Source organism: Nansenia antarctica (genome assembly GCF_963989245.1).
Source record: "Nansenia antarctica genome assembly, chromosome: 1".
Classification (NCBI taxonomy): Eukaryota; Metazoa; Chordata; class Actinopteri; order Argentiniformes; family Microstomatidae; genus Nansenia; species Nansenia antarctica.
The window spans coordinates 84,192,186-84,209,378 of record NC_137674.1 but is presented as its reverse complement, the minus strand read 5'-3'; the positions used below and the strand labels follow the sequence as shown (position 1 = coordinate 84,209,378).

Here is a 17,193-nt window from a genome sequence, read left to right as displayed (position 1 = left end):
TCCCTGTAATCTCTAAAAGCGTCTGCTGTATGGCAAATTCTAAATTCACGTGCTATTACACACATTAAAGACATAAATTCAGCATTTAAATTGTCTATCCCAAGAGCACATTTAAACTAGAAAACAGCCCCCTTCTGGAGTTTTGCCGTAAACATGTGATGGTGTGGACTGGAGTCCTCTATGTGCTAGCCAAAAAGCAAAAAAGGTTACAGGGTTCCCACACCTTCTGAAACATCAAATTCAAGCACCTTTCAAGGACTTTCAAGACTCAATTCCCTCAAATTCAAGGACCCAACACGGCATAGTTTGAGACAGATCTAGATGAGAATTTATATAATAGGAACTATCCGCTCACAGACAACAAGTAAAAAGAGAGGCTTGAATGTGTGAACACTAGACGGTCTCTCTACCACAGCACAGCAAAACAATATATTGTGAAATATGTGTTAAGTTAAGCAATACAGAGACTTATTTAGTTGATGAGCTAAGTAAAACATGAATATTTTATTGAATATATATTAGGGTTAGGGCTAAAAATGTACAGGGGGGGGAGAGAGAGAGAGAGAGAGAGAGAGAGAGAGAGAGAGAGAGAGAGAGAGAGTGGAATTCAAGCACTTTCAATGACCCATGTCTATTTTCAAAAACTTTTAAGACCTTGATTTTTTTTTTCTCAAATTAACAAACTTTTAAGGATTTCAAGGACCCGTGGGATCCCTGGGTCACCAATCTGTGTGGGAGTCAAGCCAATTTTTCATGAAAACAGAATAATTACTGCATGGGTTTGTGCCCTAATAATAATAATAATAATAATAATAATAATAATAAGTGAAAGAAAAATAAGTAATTGGAGTTTCAAGAGTTGGACTTGTTGAGGTAACCCCACTCATGATAAGAAATATGACCAAGACAATTAGCTGGACTTGCTGCAGCTAGCCTACTCAGAATTAACACTATATCAACAACTACAGCATAAAATAGTCGCACATTGTGGTGTTTTATGATGAAAAACCACCAGATAGAAAGATATAAGACAAACGTGGTTTGCATCTGCAATTTTGGAAGCAATGAATATTTGAATGTGAGCTGACAGGGTCAACTGGGCCTGACCATAACATTATTCAACACAACAGGACAGTCAGGTCTGTTACATATTTGAACACAACCAGGGGGTCAGGGTCTGTTACATATTTGAACACAACCAGGGGGTCAGGTGGTCTGTTACATATTTGAACACAACCAGGGGGTCAGGGTCTGTTACATATTTGAACACAACCAGGGGGTCAGGTGGCCTGTTACATATTTGAACACAACCGGAGGGTCAGGTGGTCTGTTACATATTTGAACACAACCAGGGGGTCGGGGTCTGTTACATATTTGAACACAACCAGGGGGTCAGGTGGTCTGTTACATATTTGAACACAACCGGAGGGTCCGGTGTGTTACATATTTGAACACAACCAGATGGTCAGGTGTGTTACATTTGAACACAACCAGGGGGTCAGGTGGTCTGTTACATATGTGAACACAACCAGGGGGTCAGGTGGTCTGTTACATATTTGAACACAACCAGGGGGTCAGGTGGTCTGTTACATATTTGAACACAACCAGGGGGTCAGGTGGTCTGTTACATATTTGAACACAACCAGGGGATCAGGTGGTCTGTTACATATTTGAACACAGCCAGGGGGTCAGGTGGTCTGTTACATATTTGAACACAACCAGGGGGTCAGGGTCTGTTACATATTTGAACACAACCAGGGGGTCAGGTGGTCTGTTACATATTTGAACACAACCAGGGGGTCAGGTGGTCTGTTACATATTTGAACACAACCAGGGGGTCAGGTGGTCTGTTACATATTTGAACACAACCAGGGGGTCAGGTCTGTTACATATTTGAACACAACCAGGGGGTCAGGTCTGTTACATATTTGAACACAACCAGGGGGTCAGGTCTGTTACATATTTCAGAGGACAGTTGTCGGTGTGCCGTACGGCCTCTGTCAGCATCTCGTGAGCTCCTAGGGAGCCATGGAGAGGAAATATCTCACCGCCTGGCCAGCAGCCATAGAAGGAATATGATGTCACTGCAGGAAGAACAATAGCACTCCCGATGCTTACACAAGCTCAATTATACGTATCGTGATCATGATCAGATTTACAAACCAGACAGCCTACATATTCAGATTCCGCAGATCTCTTGGTTCCAGTAACACTGGAACACACTGCTGAATGTGAAACGGTGATTTCAGAGTACAGAGCCATAGTTCATTTTCTAAAAAAAACGTGCTTCACATACATCATTTATCAAAAGAGCATTTCTCAAGCAATGCTAACCTCTAAATCTGACAGGAATGTAACTGAATTAGAATAAACCTCACACACACAACAGAGGACAAAGAACAGCGAGGTACTTCCAACCAACCAACCAACATAACCGCTTTTCCTTTTTTAACAATGGAAAATGTTGAAGGTGTTCTCTAGTTTAGAGGAGCTTACATACTTGTTGTTGTGTATACATTGCCTCCGATACCATCTGGCAGGTTGGGGGGTTTAGTTGGAGAGAATAGCATTTCATTGATTTTGAACTGACGAGGAGGCGGACGTTTCCCTGTTGACAGGATCTGTATGAAGTTTCTGCGCTACACATTTAGCAGACACTCTTTTAAGGTCTAAAGTGTAGAGTCAATACCCCGCTATTCTCTCTGATAACGAGAACTCTCGCAATTCAAAAGCTTTTAACAGCTACTGCGAGCCACACAAACAATTGATCTTTGTCCAATTTTCTTCCCCCCACCCCCAACCCCCCCACCCCGAAAGATATCCGCAAAATAAATTGGCCCGGTTCTTGTCCTTTGATGTTCACAGTCAGAGATGTTTTTAACAAAGAAAAGTCCAACCTTGATGTATTTCTGTCAGTTATTATTAATTTCTAAGATTCAAACCCTGCGAATACAATGTCCTCTCTCCTCTCAGGCTGGTATTGCTTCTCCCTGGCGTGACGAAGGGAATTATTACGGCAGTGCCAGATAGCTCTATTTATTCTGTCTGTGTGCATTCCCACTTTGTTGAGGTGCCAAATGAGGGCATTATAAACTTGGGTTTTTGTTTCCGTGGCGACCCAGCTGAATGAACAACAGGCAGAGGTCCAGAGTGTCGGCTCCGAACTCCTCTGCAGGTTCCTGAAAATTACTCTCAGATGAAGCACTTCTCTGCGTATTGTGTGAGCTCTCTCAAGCATGAAAGGCAAACGTCAGATCTTTTCCACTCCTGCTCTACTTTTTAAGAAATGTCTGCCGTCAAATTAATAAGAGTAGAGCCCGCATCTTCTAGCCTAGTAAGAGACGAGTAAAGCTTTATTGGATTAATTTAGCTTTCTAAGGTTTCCTCAAACCACCTCAAACTATCCTCATCACTTAAATAGGGACAGGAAATCCTTTAAGAAGGACATCAAACAGAGAGAACTGTTGTTGACTCTCTGCACTGTTCATTAAAGGCATTCACAGGAGCAATGTTTCAGACGAGAAACAACCTCAGAGAGGATTGGTTTCGTCTCTCTAACTACACTGCAGAATGTAGCAGCCTGGTTGAAACGTGAAATGTTGAAGTGTTGGATAGTATACCCAGTACTCAAGTTGTAAAAGAAAATCAGGGGGGAAGGTGGATTTTAGCATCCCCACAGCGTCAGTGACTTCAGTGTCAGTGACTTGGTAAAAATGTCATTGCATGTGTGCGTGCCCCCTCCCTCGCCCACAGTGTTTTACTCAATATGCGCAAAACTAAATGTTGAAATTGCAGTAATGCCATGTTCATTGCTAAAATGACATAAGGGATGGAAAGGGGGGGGTGGCAGTTTTAGAAGGGGGATGATTGTTTTTATTTCAGGGGGGGATGCCATCCCCCCTCAACTCGAGTGCTGGTTATACCAGGGTTTAACAGCCTCTGGTTTGTGTGCCATGCTGGATTACCTTCATTTCCCGCTGCATTGTCACAGCTCAATATCAAACACATTATAACACATTACACATCGTTAGCCTCGTAGCATAATTGCCTAAGTGATATTTTGGCCAAATGTAGATATCTGCCTAACTCTACTCTCCTAACACTGCTGATTCACTGTGCATTATTGCCTCTATGACATCAGCCTATCAGAATGCTTGTTACATTCCAAAACCACTATCTGCCCAAGTAATCTCTTTGACATACGCATTTTTGACACTACATACATACAAAGATGGCTCGGCTGACCACAAGTGAAGCATGACTTAGGCAATTATGCTATGAGGCTAACAATATTATAACTAATAGGATTTGTTACAAGCAAATATGACTACATTATAATGTATTATGTTATCTCAAAGGATCCTGGGTAATATCTGCTATATTCTGTCAGTTGAAAACATGTTTATCATACTGACTTAACATATACTACGAAGACATTGTAAGGCATCATAGTGTACATGCCTATAATGTGTTATGTTTGAGGGTGTGCCTTTATAGAAAGTCTTACCAAGGATTCTTCCATTTGTAATTATTGAATATAAGAATGCCTGAAGAAGGTCTATGACCGAAAGCTCGCAACAAACTATGTTTCTTTGCACTGTGTTTGAGTGTGCGAATGCTGTTATTTTGTACTCTACTGATACTCTTCAGCTCCAGCACCTCAGCACCTCATCACGGATGATTATTAAAATAATTATTGACACTTACCCAGTTGTCTGTTATATATGACTTCCTCAGCATCTTGGTTCTGACATGTGAAAGAGAGAGAGAGAGAGAGAGAGAGAGAGAGAGAGAGAGAGAGAGAGAGAGAGAGAGAGAGAGAGAGAGAGAGAGATTAGTTGATTATGTTATTAGTTTAGTTATGATGGAGTATGATGATGTTCACATGCAGGACTGTTTCAAAGCGAACGTGAGTGAAAGTGGGACAATGAGGTGAAAAGGTAAGATTCATAATAGCCTTAATCTACGCACATAATTCCACACCTCGAATAATTACTGTAATTTGTCACTCATTTACTCTTACTTCTACTCGCGATGCTAAACGTGAAACCCCCCTAGGGCCTATGGCTTATTTGGAGAAATAACTGATGATTCCTGCATGTCATTAGCTTCTTCTTAATTGTGTAGATTCAGAGCCTGCAGCATTGAAACGAGCGCCTTTACTTCCCTCCCAAGAACTGCGCTCAATTAAGGCATCGAGTGCTTTTTCCTCCACTGGAGCTGTCAGACAGTCTGTGCTCACAGCAGACCATGGAGGGGATGTGTAAATCAATCACAAACCCGAAACAACTTTGAAGAGGCTTTCTCTCTCCACTTGCATCTTTCAAGAAGACGTCGTTTGGGTCTTGGGGGAGAGAGAGAGAGAGGAATATGGTTCCGTAAAAAAGAAAGTTCTGGCAGTTTTCTTTCGGTACCTCACTAGCACAGTAGCAGCACAATATTAATAGATAATGACGGAGAGAGACATTTTTTTGATTTATGACTACCTCTAGACTAACAATTTCTCCACACTCCTGGGCTCCTGCAAGCTCTTTGGAGAGCACAATTGAAATAAGTCATAAATTTCACACCGTGGGTCGGGTGGGGCGCGTCGTAAACGCGCCAGGCGGGGGACACTGAATCACTGAGGTCGGGTGGTGGTGGTCATCAGATGAGCAGGAGGAGCCATCGATCTAAAATACACTCAGGAGACCAAAATGTGACATGTGGGTCTGATGGAAAAAGTCCCCAAGCAGGGCAGCTGGCCGTTTTTCTGTTTTCTCCAGATTATGAAAGAAAGGACAGATTGTATGCTTTCAAATGATGTGTCATACATTTGAAGAAGTTATGCATAATGTGAATGTTGGTACCCCCCCAAATCAACAAACAGAAATCGCTTAAATTGTCATCATATGCAAAAAAAACAAAAACAATTTGTTTCACAAGACTTGTTTGGCTCGATTGCGAGGTTTCATAATTCACAATGGACCTATCGCTAAGCCACGCCCCCTTTGAAAACTCGGACAAACAAACAACGCTTCACTGACAGTGACTGAATGACATTCAATGACTTACAATGGCGGGAGTTGGCAAATTTCTGATTTCTCATTTACCACAGCAAGTAATAGACATGTTTTTTAAAGATGACAAGAATATTTTGTCTAGAAGCTTTTCACAATCAGATATTAGCGAGTTGTTTGTCCGAGTTTTCTGCCTGTAGTGACTTGCTGTGATATGATTGGACAATTTCTATTTCGAGGCGTGGCTTCGCGATAGGTCTATTCCCGACATGTGGACCTTTTCACCAAGCCGTGACGCATAACCACAGTTGTTTGTTTAGCTCTTAGCTCTCTCCTGCCACAGGCAGAGCTGCCTGGCACCTGTCACCACAGCACTACTTGCACATTTGATCCTCTTCCTTCATTCCCTCTAATATTCATCACACCCTTCATAGGGGCTTCTGACACCAAACGTGGATTCTGACAAGTATCTAGTCGTCGTGGTGTTTGAGTAACAGGATGCAGCAGTGTGATATTGAGGAAAGCAGAGCACAAGAATAATGAATCTTCCATGAAGCGTGTAGGTTGCATGCACTTTGCAGATTTTGTCAGATTTAGAGCTGATTAGAATGAGGAAAATGTATGCATAGAGGCACAAAACCAAATCACCTGATTTAATTCATTGCCAATGGTGGATGAAATACATCTACTTAATTCTGGGCTCAGTAGCTTGCGTCAGGCCCATGGGTTTTTTCTTAATCTTCTTAATTTCGTCTTCTATTCCTCTAAAGCCCAATTTCTGAGGAGAAAAGACGGCGTCCTGAGGGCTATATGAATCTAAGAACGTCAAAGAATGCGCAGCTTTGTGCAAACATGAGTCACTGGCATTAGTTATATCTCCAGCAATCCCAAAACCCACCAGAGTAATATTTTATGCACACATTGTGGACATACCGTCGGCAACTATGAACTACTACGAACCAGTAAATTTAGATTCGTCCTGACGCTGAATACTAATGAGATGAAAAGGCCATCGCCCTTCATGGGTCCCCAGATGAAGATCATAGTTGTCACAGGCGAGGAGCAGGACCCATAATCTCATCTGCGCCCCAGAGTTCCAGTCTTGCGCACCGATTCACCCTCCCTCCCCCCTCCCTCCCTCCTCACCCTCCTCCCCTCCTCACCCTCCTCTAGCTGACAGCGTTCTTTCACTCTTTCACCCGTAGCAGCACTAGGGGCTCTCAAACAGAGGAGAAATGACACATGATCGCTCTGCTACAGACTGAATCAAGGTGAAGACGGTGATGCAATGACCGGTTAGAGAGCTGCTGCTTGCTGCCAGTAAATGGACCCTGCGTGTGTGTGTGTGTGTGTGTGTGTGTGTGTGAGTGTGAGTGTGAGTGTGTGTGTGTGTGTGTGTGTGTGTCTGTGCGTGTGCGTCTGTGTGTGTGTGTGTGTGTGTGCGCGTCTGTGTGTGTGTGTGTGTGTGTGTGCCTGTGCGCGTGCGGCGCGTGCGTGCGTGAGTGAGTGTCTGTATGTGCGCGTGCGTGCGTGTGCGTGTGAGTGTCAGTGTCAGTGTGTGTGTGCGTGTGCGTGTGCGTGCGTGCGTCTGTGTGTGTGTGTGTGTGTGTAGTCTTTGTCATTGTCTCGTTCTCCCTAAGACTCCAGTCCTGTGAGGCTGCGACCAACAGAAAAGTGAGAGAAAGCAATAAGCCGTTGTCTCGCACCTTCAAATAAAGGACAAGCAGGGAACACAGAGGAGTCTAAGCGAATATAAACACATAAGACAACCTTGAACCTTCCCGCCCCCTCGCTCAGAGACCAGACTGCAGTCACTCAGAGACTACCCTTGCAGGAGGCTGGTGTAACCCTTGACGCCTTCAGTGTCTACAGGTCTGACAGGGTGGAGAGAGATGGTGGTGTGGATGTCTTTTTGTAAAAAAAAAAAAAAAAGAAGAAGAAGAAAAAAGTGTTTTGCTGTATCTGTATTGAATTCCATTTCTATACCCAAGCAATTTTACTGCCTTGTGTTAAGTGTGTTTCTAGGAAAAGGCGAGCGGAAAGACTTTGACTAGCTGTGGGAACCATACATGAAGAACATGTAGGATAGAATACTTTATACAAAGTGGAGGAAAGTTTTATTTTTGTATTGTTTTTTATTCAATCCAAAATTGATGCAAGTTGTGTGTGTCTATGTTTGTGAACTTTGTTATTGTATGTTTCTCTTTATTTGTCTTTTGTTGTTTTGTCTTTGATGTTGGTATATAACAATTATAATAAAAATCTTGTGAAAAAAAAGGTGTGTTTCTAGGAAATGTCTAAAGGCCAATGCACACAGCGTGCGATTTCTGTTCCGCGACAACATTCCATTACAACGCACACGGCGTGCGATGCGATTTTTGTTGCGCCGCAAAATTCCATTTTCAACTCACACCATTGAAGTCTATGAGAAAATCATAAAAAATCGCATCCCAATGCACACGGCGTGCGATGCAATTTCTGTTGCACCTCACCATTCTCAATTGTTACGTAGTCGGACCAGGCAGGCTGATTACAATAGGCTCTACCAATATTGCTTGCCTTGCTTCCACAATTTCTACAAGATACAACTGGACATATTGTGATAAAATATGTGGGTCCCCTGATTTAGGGGTATTGGTAAAATGTCAGGAGAGGGAGCGCACAAAACACACAGCCAGAAAGGTGTATTATAAAAGCCACTTTATTATTATGGGCGATGATCAGGCGGACATAGATTCGGAGGACGGCATAGTTCAATAAGTTAGACTTGGTTTCCCTAATTACCATTACAAACAGTGTACAAAAAAGGCACACTCTATTGGAGCCACAGCACGCTTATAAAGCCACACATAGAAGCATGCTCATATCGAGCCACAGCATAACCAAACCATAAGCTACTAGTCAGTATAAACAAACGCATGATGTCGATTGGCTTCATTAGCTGGCTGGCTAGCATTTGTAAACCGATTCTCAATCGCACGGAGCTACAACGTCCGACTGAATACACACATCAGTGTTGTCAGAATAGTTACAGAATAGTTTAGCTACACTAGTAAAAGTACAAACAAACGCATGTAGTCGATGCGCTAGCTAGCATTCCTTGCTAATACTTACGAGATCACCTCCCCCCATCTTGACAACTAGTCCTCTCGCCGTCCAACAGAGAAATCCGATATGAACAAAACCATAGCTCCCTATGGCACTGAATAAACGTTATCAGCTTTTCGTCATCCATTTTTACATACACGTAGCCTACGTACAGTAGAGTAAATATAAATGTTGGATTGCCAGATGTCCGGTTTTCAGTGGACAGTGTCTATACAACATGTGTATAATTTGGCTGGTCATTCAGTCGTGCTAGATTAGAAAATCTGGCAACCCCGTGCAGCCAAAAACTATATTTTAGTGATTAGTGAATGATGTGCCTGGCACACTGAAAAGAAGATGAGGTTTACCAAATGGCATCCATTATCCGTTGTGTCCAGTATGTATTTGAAATATATGATATGAAAATGAAATGATAATGTTGTACATCATAAACCCTTCATGTACCGTAGGTGTATGTACTGTATCAGACCTTTTGGGTCAGACCTTCAGCCTTTAACTTCTTTCAAAAAAGGAGACAGTAAAAAATGTATGCTCCAGTCTCTCTCCCCGTTATGAGTGACTCAATTAATTTAGATAGACCAGTTGAAGTTTTCCCAATTGTCCCATTGTGATGCAATAATCCGTCGCACCACAAACATTTACAACATTTGCAAAATTTGACAGTGCGACAAAACTCGCACGGCGTGTGCTTTGTCCCATTCAAAATGAATGGAATCGAATTTTCGCCGTGCGATTAAAATCGGGGCCGTGTGTGTTGGGATGCGATGTTCTCATAGACTTCCATTCAAACTTCAAAATGGAATGTTGTCGTGCAACAGAAATCGCACGCTGTGTGCATTGGCCTTAAGAGTGGCTTAAGAGTAGGGCTGCAACTAACGATTATTTTGATAATCGATTAATCTGCCGATTATTTTTTCGATTAATCCGATAAAAATGAAAAAAACCGATTTCTTTTGCACATTTTATTTTATGTTTTCTAAATCAGCCAGGCCTATACATATACATGTGCAAAATGAATAAGTATTAATACAAAATTATAAATAATATAAATAAAAAAGGCTTTGCTACATCAAATAGGTTTAACAACAGGCCATGGGCTATGGCGGTAGATTGTTTCAATAAAGTAGTTGAACTCTAGCTCAATACATGCATTGTTTTAGGTAATAACTTTGCTTAATGTAAAGGTCAGTAACCCAAAGTGCAATATAGGCTACAGACAAGACACTAATGTTTTTATATAACAGATATGCTCCAAAACAATGCAATGTGTCCTCTCACTCCATACAATAGGCTAGGCTACAGTCAGTGCCTCACTCTAACTCACGGGTAGCTTGGTAGGCTACCACTAGCTAGCCTTTAGCTTATCACCTCTGCTCTACCACTGACGTTAGCAAGCTAGCTAAATACACTTGTAATGCAATATTGAATTCATGAATGCGAGCAAACACTCACTGGCTATCGCATTACATTACAGTCATTTAGCTGACGCTTCGCCAGAACTCACAAGTGCATCTCCTTACTAATACAAGTGACTATGAGCATACTCCGGTGGTTTGTTATGGAACAAGACCCGACGAATCGATAATGGAATTTGTCGCCAACGAATTTCATTATCGATTTTTATCGATTTCATCTATTCGTTGTTGCAGCCCTACTTAAGAGTGATCAGGGTCTGAGACATCTACTACCCCCCTGTACTGTCCCTCCTGAGACATCTACTACCCCCCTGTACTGTCCCTCCTGAGACATCTACTACCCCCCAGCACTGTGTCTCCTGAGACATCTACTACCCCCCTGTACTGTCCCTCCTGAGACATCTGCTTCCCCCTATACTGTGTCTCCTGAGACACCTGCTTTCCCCTATACTGTGTCTCCTGAGACACCTGCTTTCCCCTATACTGTGTCTCCTGAGACACCTGCTTCCCCCTATACTGTGTCTCCTGAGACACCTGCTTCCCCCTATAATGTGTCTCCTGAGACACCTGCTTCCCCCTATACTGTGTCTCCTGAGACACATGTTTCCCCTATACTGTCTCTCCTAAAATCTCTACTTCCCCCTTGTACTGTTTCTCCAGTGTCTATAAAAAAATCTTTCTTTCTTTCTTCTTCTATCACGACGACTGCCAATGGCCGCTGGCCTGAGTTAGATCCCTCTTCCTGCTACGACTGGTGAATTGATGATTCACTTGCTTAGTCTAATGTATCGATTGTAAGTCGCTTTGGAATAAGGCGTCTGTTAAATGCCAAAAATGTAAATGTAAATGAGTCTATCGCCACCCCCTCTCTGCTGAAAGCTGTGTTCTTGATATACTTGTTAGATTGTCCTCCTCTTGTGTAGTATCGGAAGTGTTCATTATGTATGACCTCAACCTGGATTAACTGACACACCTATCAGATATGCTTGAAGATGCATGCAGTGATCTAAACGTGACATTGTCAATATCCACGCCCCAGGCAACCTAATTGGAAAAACCCTCAGAAATCTACCCTCTACCATGTACATAATATTGACAAATGACCCCAGAAATATACATCCATCCAGTGGTGTTTTTGCAAATGATATCAAGGATCACTGCCCGATTATGTGCGTCAAGTCTAATCCCTGTATGATTTCAATGAGAGATTTTAAGAATTTCAATACACAATATCCCTTATAATGAGTTAGCGCTTTTCCTGTGTTTAATTCAGTGGCAGATAAGCATGCTCCAGTTGAGCGGCTGAGAATCAAGATAGATCCGAGCCAATCCTTGGTTCTCTCCTGAGCTCTGAATTAATCAAGGAAAGAAACCTAGTTTGGGCTAAAGCCAGATTGACTGATTTAGCGACTGATTGGCTATCTCTCAGACAGCTCAGAATGAATGTACTGCCATGATGGCTAAATCATGTCACTATTTAAGACACTATTTCTGATTCTGGTGGTGACCCAGTTACATTTTGTAAAGCCATTAAAATCGCTGAAACGCAATAGAGTTCCTCTCCCTCAACAAGTTGTATCCAATTCAAATATCATTACGGATCCAAAATGAACAAGTAAAGGGAAACATTTCATGTCTGTAGTCTCTCTATTTGAAAGGAACAGTGATTTAAATATTCCCTGGCTAGGTACCCTGTTCGGAATGATTGCTGCCCCTCTGGCTAACAATGACATTCTCCATCTATTGTGTTTCTACCAAGGCGGATTTTGTAGTGAAGAATTCGAAAGCCATAGATCATCTGTGTTGGTACAGTTTTGCCCTCAGGTGTCTGATTTATTCAACGGTTCAGGAAAGGGTTGGGAAAAAACAATATTAATTTAAAAATAAGCCTACAAAAAGCACTACTGGTGCTGGCTTGACGGACAAGTAATAATCAATATACTGTAATTATACTATTAGCAAAAATATTAATTTTCTGAGCAAGCTCTACAAATTGAACGCTTCAGGAAGTACATAAGACATCACAGCACAATTGAAAAATATATAAAACAAGGAAACCAAGAGAGGGCGGTATATCGAGAAAGGTGGGATGGGCTGAGAGCAGCCGAGGGGTGGAATTAAAAACCTTAACGAGACTGAGCTACTCTTCATCCCCGGGAAAGCCTGCCCTCTCCAAGAATTCTCCTTCACAGTGGAGAACTCTAGTGTAACCTCCTCCCAGACAGCCAAGAACCTTGGAGTGATCCTGGACAACCGCCTATCCTGTGCAGAGAACAGTGCAGCGACAGCATGCTCCTGCAGATTCTTCCTCTACAACATTAGAAGGATACGACCATTCCTCACCGGAGAAGCAGCGTCACCCCCCACCTTCCATCGGAGACTGAAGACCCATCAGGCCTGGTTTTCTGATGTTACATACAGTGCCCTCCACAATTATTGGTAAAGATGAGTAAAAAGGATTATACAAATTTCACCTTTTGGGGATTTAGCTTAAAAAGCAAAAAAATAAAATGCAAAACATCCAACCTTTAATTTAAGTAAATTTATTCTGAAAAAAAAGAAAATCTGTCATCAGGAAATAGTTATATCTAACAAAACCATGTGAAAAACCTGTGGCGCAGGAGGTAGAGCTGCCGTCTAATGATCGCAAGGTTATCAGAACGGCGGTTCGAGCCCCGGCTGGCCACATGTCGAAGTGTCCTTGGGCAAGACACTGAACCCCAAATTGCTCCCAGTGAGCGGGCCGGCACCTTGCATGTTAGCTTGCCGCCATTGGTGTGTGAATGTGTGTGTGAATGGGTGAATGAGAGGCCGTTGTAAAGCGCTTTGGATAAAGGCGGGAATCAGAATGGAGTTTCCTTTTAACTTGTTAAATTGTCACTTGGGACCCATTACAGTGTCTTAATGTTCACAGTCTACTGGGGCTGTAGACGGAGAACAAAGTGTAATCGAGGGTCCGTGTCGAGTGCTACAAAGAACGCCGGGGCGACAGCCGCAGTCCATCTGCAGCGTAGTCTATGATCCCCAGCGAACTGTCAGGTCAGCGATACATCTTCACATGCACACACAACCCCTTACTGTTCGGTGGCATAACAGCGGCGTCCGTCTTTTTCACAGTAAACGATTTTATGGACAGTGACAGCGAAGGTCAGGACGAGGAGCTGCACGTTCACCGTTCAACCTAAAGATGAATTGTTCTCGGGCTCAAAGAGACGGTTCTTTTTTAGTCTTTTTCTTTTTTTCTTTCTTTTACACGCCTCTGCACTCAGGTAGCGCTCCTTCCAAACCGTGTTCTCAGTAATCCCTTCAGACAGGAGACTGTCAGCCATTTGCAGAGGAGAGGCTCTGGAAAACCCGGCGGTGTTAAAAACAGATTACATTGAGTCCACACCGTTCAAACTTATCTCGGAGGGCTCAGACATATCTCTGTGAAAGAAAAAAAAAAAGATATTTTGGTTTCCCTGGAGTGGTTTTTAGAGCTAGAGTTAGCTTCTGCAAGTGCTGGGGCTCTCACAGAGAGAAACAGAGATCGAGACTGTCGGTTACTTGGACAGCTCTCGTGTTACCCTCGGCAACAAGGCCGGCGCCGTGCTGTGTTTGTAGGACTCAACCGACACCTGCGGCGTCAACGTGTGAAAAGTAATCTTTAGAAAATGTTCAGGGCTGGAGGAAATCAAGGGCGATATCTAACCGGGGGTTAGTGATGAGTCATCGTCAGGGGCCTGCTTAATAAGGGCTATTGACTCCACTGCACCCTGCTGAGACTATCCTTGGATCACTACCTTTTTACTTATTTTAAGGTTTAGAGGTTTAGAGGTTTAGACCCTGGTGGTAGCCAGGCCCCACAGTATTTCATCATCTCAATACGATAAAGTAGTTCTAACTTATCGATAGGCCCCATCACCCCAGGTCCTGGTCCTGGTGGTCTTGAGGGTGGTTTGGTCGTCAGACCTGAGGCAACGGGAGGGGGTGTGGAGAAGGACGAGGTCGGCAAGGTAGGAGGGGGCCAGATTGTTGATGGCTTATTATAGCTTATTACTATGGCTTACTTATTTTAAGGTGAGGTTTAGACCCCGACGGTAGTCTTGCCCACAGTATTTCATCATCTCAATACGATAAAGTAGTTCTAACTTATACTTGCAATTCTCCCATTTAACAGCATAAATTGACACTTGGAGTCACTGCAGTCAAGGATTTTAGTTTTTTTTAGTATCATTAGTTTAGCTACGGAGGTTAGTGTCTTTGAATCATTGAAGCATCCTGAATATTTCTCTGGGAAATTTATTCCAAGTATAATTAACTCTTTGACTGCCAGCCATGTTCAGAGCGGAGAGCTCCACACTGCCAGACTTTTGGGGCATTTTCGCTGAACTTTGAAGACCCACCAAATATTGACTTTTCGGACTACATAAACATTGAACATATCTACCACAACTTTAGACTCTCTTCTTTCATCAGAAAAAGAAAGTTAGTTTCTAGCCTCTTTGAGTGTTTAGAAATCGTCCGTAGACCATAGGGTGGTTTCAGCAAAAACACCTGATTTTTACCAATAAACAGAGAAAACGAGCTTTTTCTGCAGAACTTTTTTTTCTTTTTTTTTCTGCACTTTTTCTGTATCATCCGACTCTGAACTGTTTGAAGAGTCGCGCGATGGCCGCGATGCTCCGCAATGCTCCGCGCCGCAATGCTCCGCGCCGCGTTTGGCACATACCCTGATCCGTTTCGCCATTACTACAACCCACAGCAAGCCACTTCCTTCTCCAGGCTTTTATCGAACTACTGCCCCCATCTGGGACCGAAATACATTACACCCAAGTCTGAAATTCACTCGCTAGGTGTAGAACATGTCAATAACGCGATCCCCGCGAAAAAAAAAAAAATTTCTATAAGACGCCAATTGGCGTCTTTGGCAGTCATTAAGGCTGAATTAGTATTTAGAATTAGAGAGAGTCCGTTTTCAACCCAGTATCATCAGCTTTACTCCACCAGAATTTGCCGTTATTTGACATAGTTGCCTTGAACATTTTTGATGGAGTCCAATATGTTGTGTTAATTACACTGCAGGCATTGGAGCATATCACAGGTCTTAATGCCCTACTATTTTGTTCACAGTCTCCATCTCCAACTCCTACTGAGTTGATTGTGGCTTGTAATTTAAACTTTGTATAAACCACCCCGGGGAAGACCATTGGCCCAGGGAAAACTGTTCAGTGTTCAAGGAACTAAATTCTCTACTTAAGTAATAGCTATCACTTATCCTCTGTTTCCATGACACTCCCGTGTGTGTGTATGTGTGAGTGAGAGAGTGCGTGAGTGAGTGGGTGAGTGAGTGAGTGAGTGAGTGAGAGTGGGTGAGTGGGTGAGTGAGTGAGTGAGTGAGTGAGTGAGTGAGTGAGTGAGTGAGTGAGTGAGTGGGTGAATGGGTGAGTGAGTGGCTGAGTGAGTGAGTGAGTGAGTGAGAGAGTGGGTGAGTGGGTGAGTGGGTGAGTGAGTGAGTGAGTGAGTGTGTGAGAGAGTGAGTGAGTGTGAGAGTGAGTGGGTGAGTGAGTGTGTGCGTGAGGGCGTGCGTGAGTGCGTGCGTGAGTGGGTGAGTGAGTGAGTGGGTGAGTGAGTGAGTGAGTGAGTGGATGAGTGAGTGAGTGCGTGCGTGAGTGTGTGAGTGTGTGTGAGTGAGTGAGTGAGTGTGTGAGTGAGTGAGTGAGTGAGTGAGTGAGTGAGTGGGTGAGTGGGTGGGTGAGTGAGTGGGTGAGTGAGTGTGTGAATGAGTGCGTGAGTGAGTGAGTGAGTGCGTGCGTGCGTGCGTGAGTGCGTGCGTGCGTGAGTGAGTGAGTGAGTGAGTGAGTGAGTGAGTGAGTGAGTGAGAGTGCGTGCGTGCGTGCGTGCGTGAGTGAGTGAGTGCGTGAGTGCGTGAGTGCGTGAGAAACAGATACTGTATATAGATTTACAAAGCAAACAATGTCTGAGCCAAGCAAAACCCTCAGAAGTTTAAATCGGTGGTCATAGTCTTTGCAAACTGCCGTTCGCAAACACAACGCAGGCAAGAGGGAGCTGTGGCCCCCGGTGAATGTTCCCTCCTTTAAGATTTCAGAGTGTGACCGGCGACTTTCTGCCTCTCACTATTCACTAGGGGTGTAACGGATCACGGATAATCCATGATCCGTACGGATCGCCCCCCACGGTTCGGCACGCATGTGTACCGCGGATCAATTGCAAAATGTAACCAAGTAATAATATTACTTATTATTAGTTAATATCCCTTGTAAATCACAATGTAGAGTTGCCATGAAAAGATAGACTCGACAGTTGCGTGCTTTGTTTTACTATAAAGCGCAATGATAGGTTGATAATGGAAAAAAAATCCAGAACAACAAGGCTGCGTTCGTAAATTCGCTCTGGAATCTGATCAGCATTCATGGAACGCCTCTTGTCCAATCAAATTACTTGGTCCCTTTATGACGTCGGACCCAGTGTGCTTTCCAGCGCTCTCAGAGCAAATTTACGAACGCAGCCCAAGTGTATCATGGCGAGTGCTGCTAATGTTGGCGACAGAGAAGAACTCGAAATGCCTCCCTCGTCATTTAAATCCCATGTATGGGAGCACGTTGGCTTCTCTGTCAATTATAACAATGACGGACAGTGTCATTGGAAGTGTGGTCGATAAAAAAGTTACG

At 43.4% G+C, this 17,193-nt stretch overlaps 1 protein-coding gene across 1 annotated transcript in view; it reads right to left on the bottom strand.

Moving 5' to 3' along the window:
• Positions 1-17,193, bottom strand: part of b3glcta (beta 3-glucosyltransferase a) — a 115,014-nt gene that overhangs the window by 84,158 nt on the left and 13,663 nt on the right. The window contains exon 3 of the mRNA XM_080535039.1: positions 4,708-4,747. Within this exon, the coding sequence (XP_080391165.1) occupies positions 4,708-4,747 (40 nt within the window). The remainder of the gene's footprint in view (positions 1-4,707; positions 4,748-17,193) is intronic.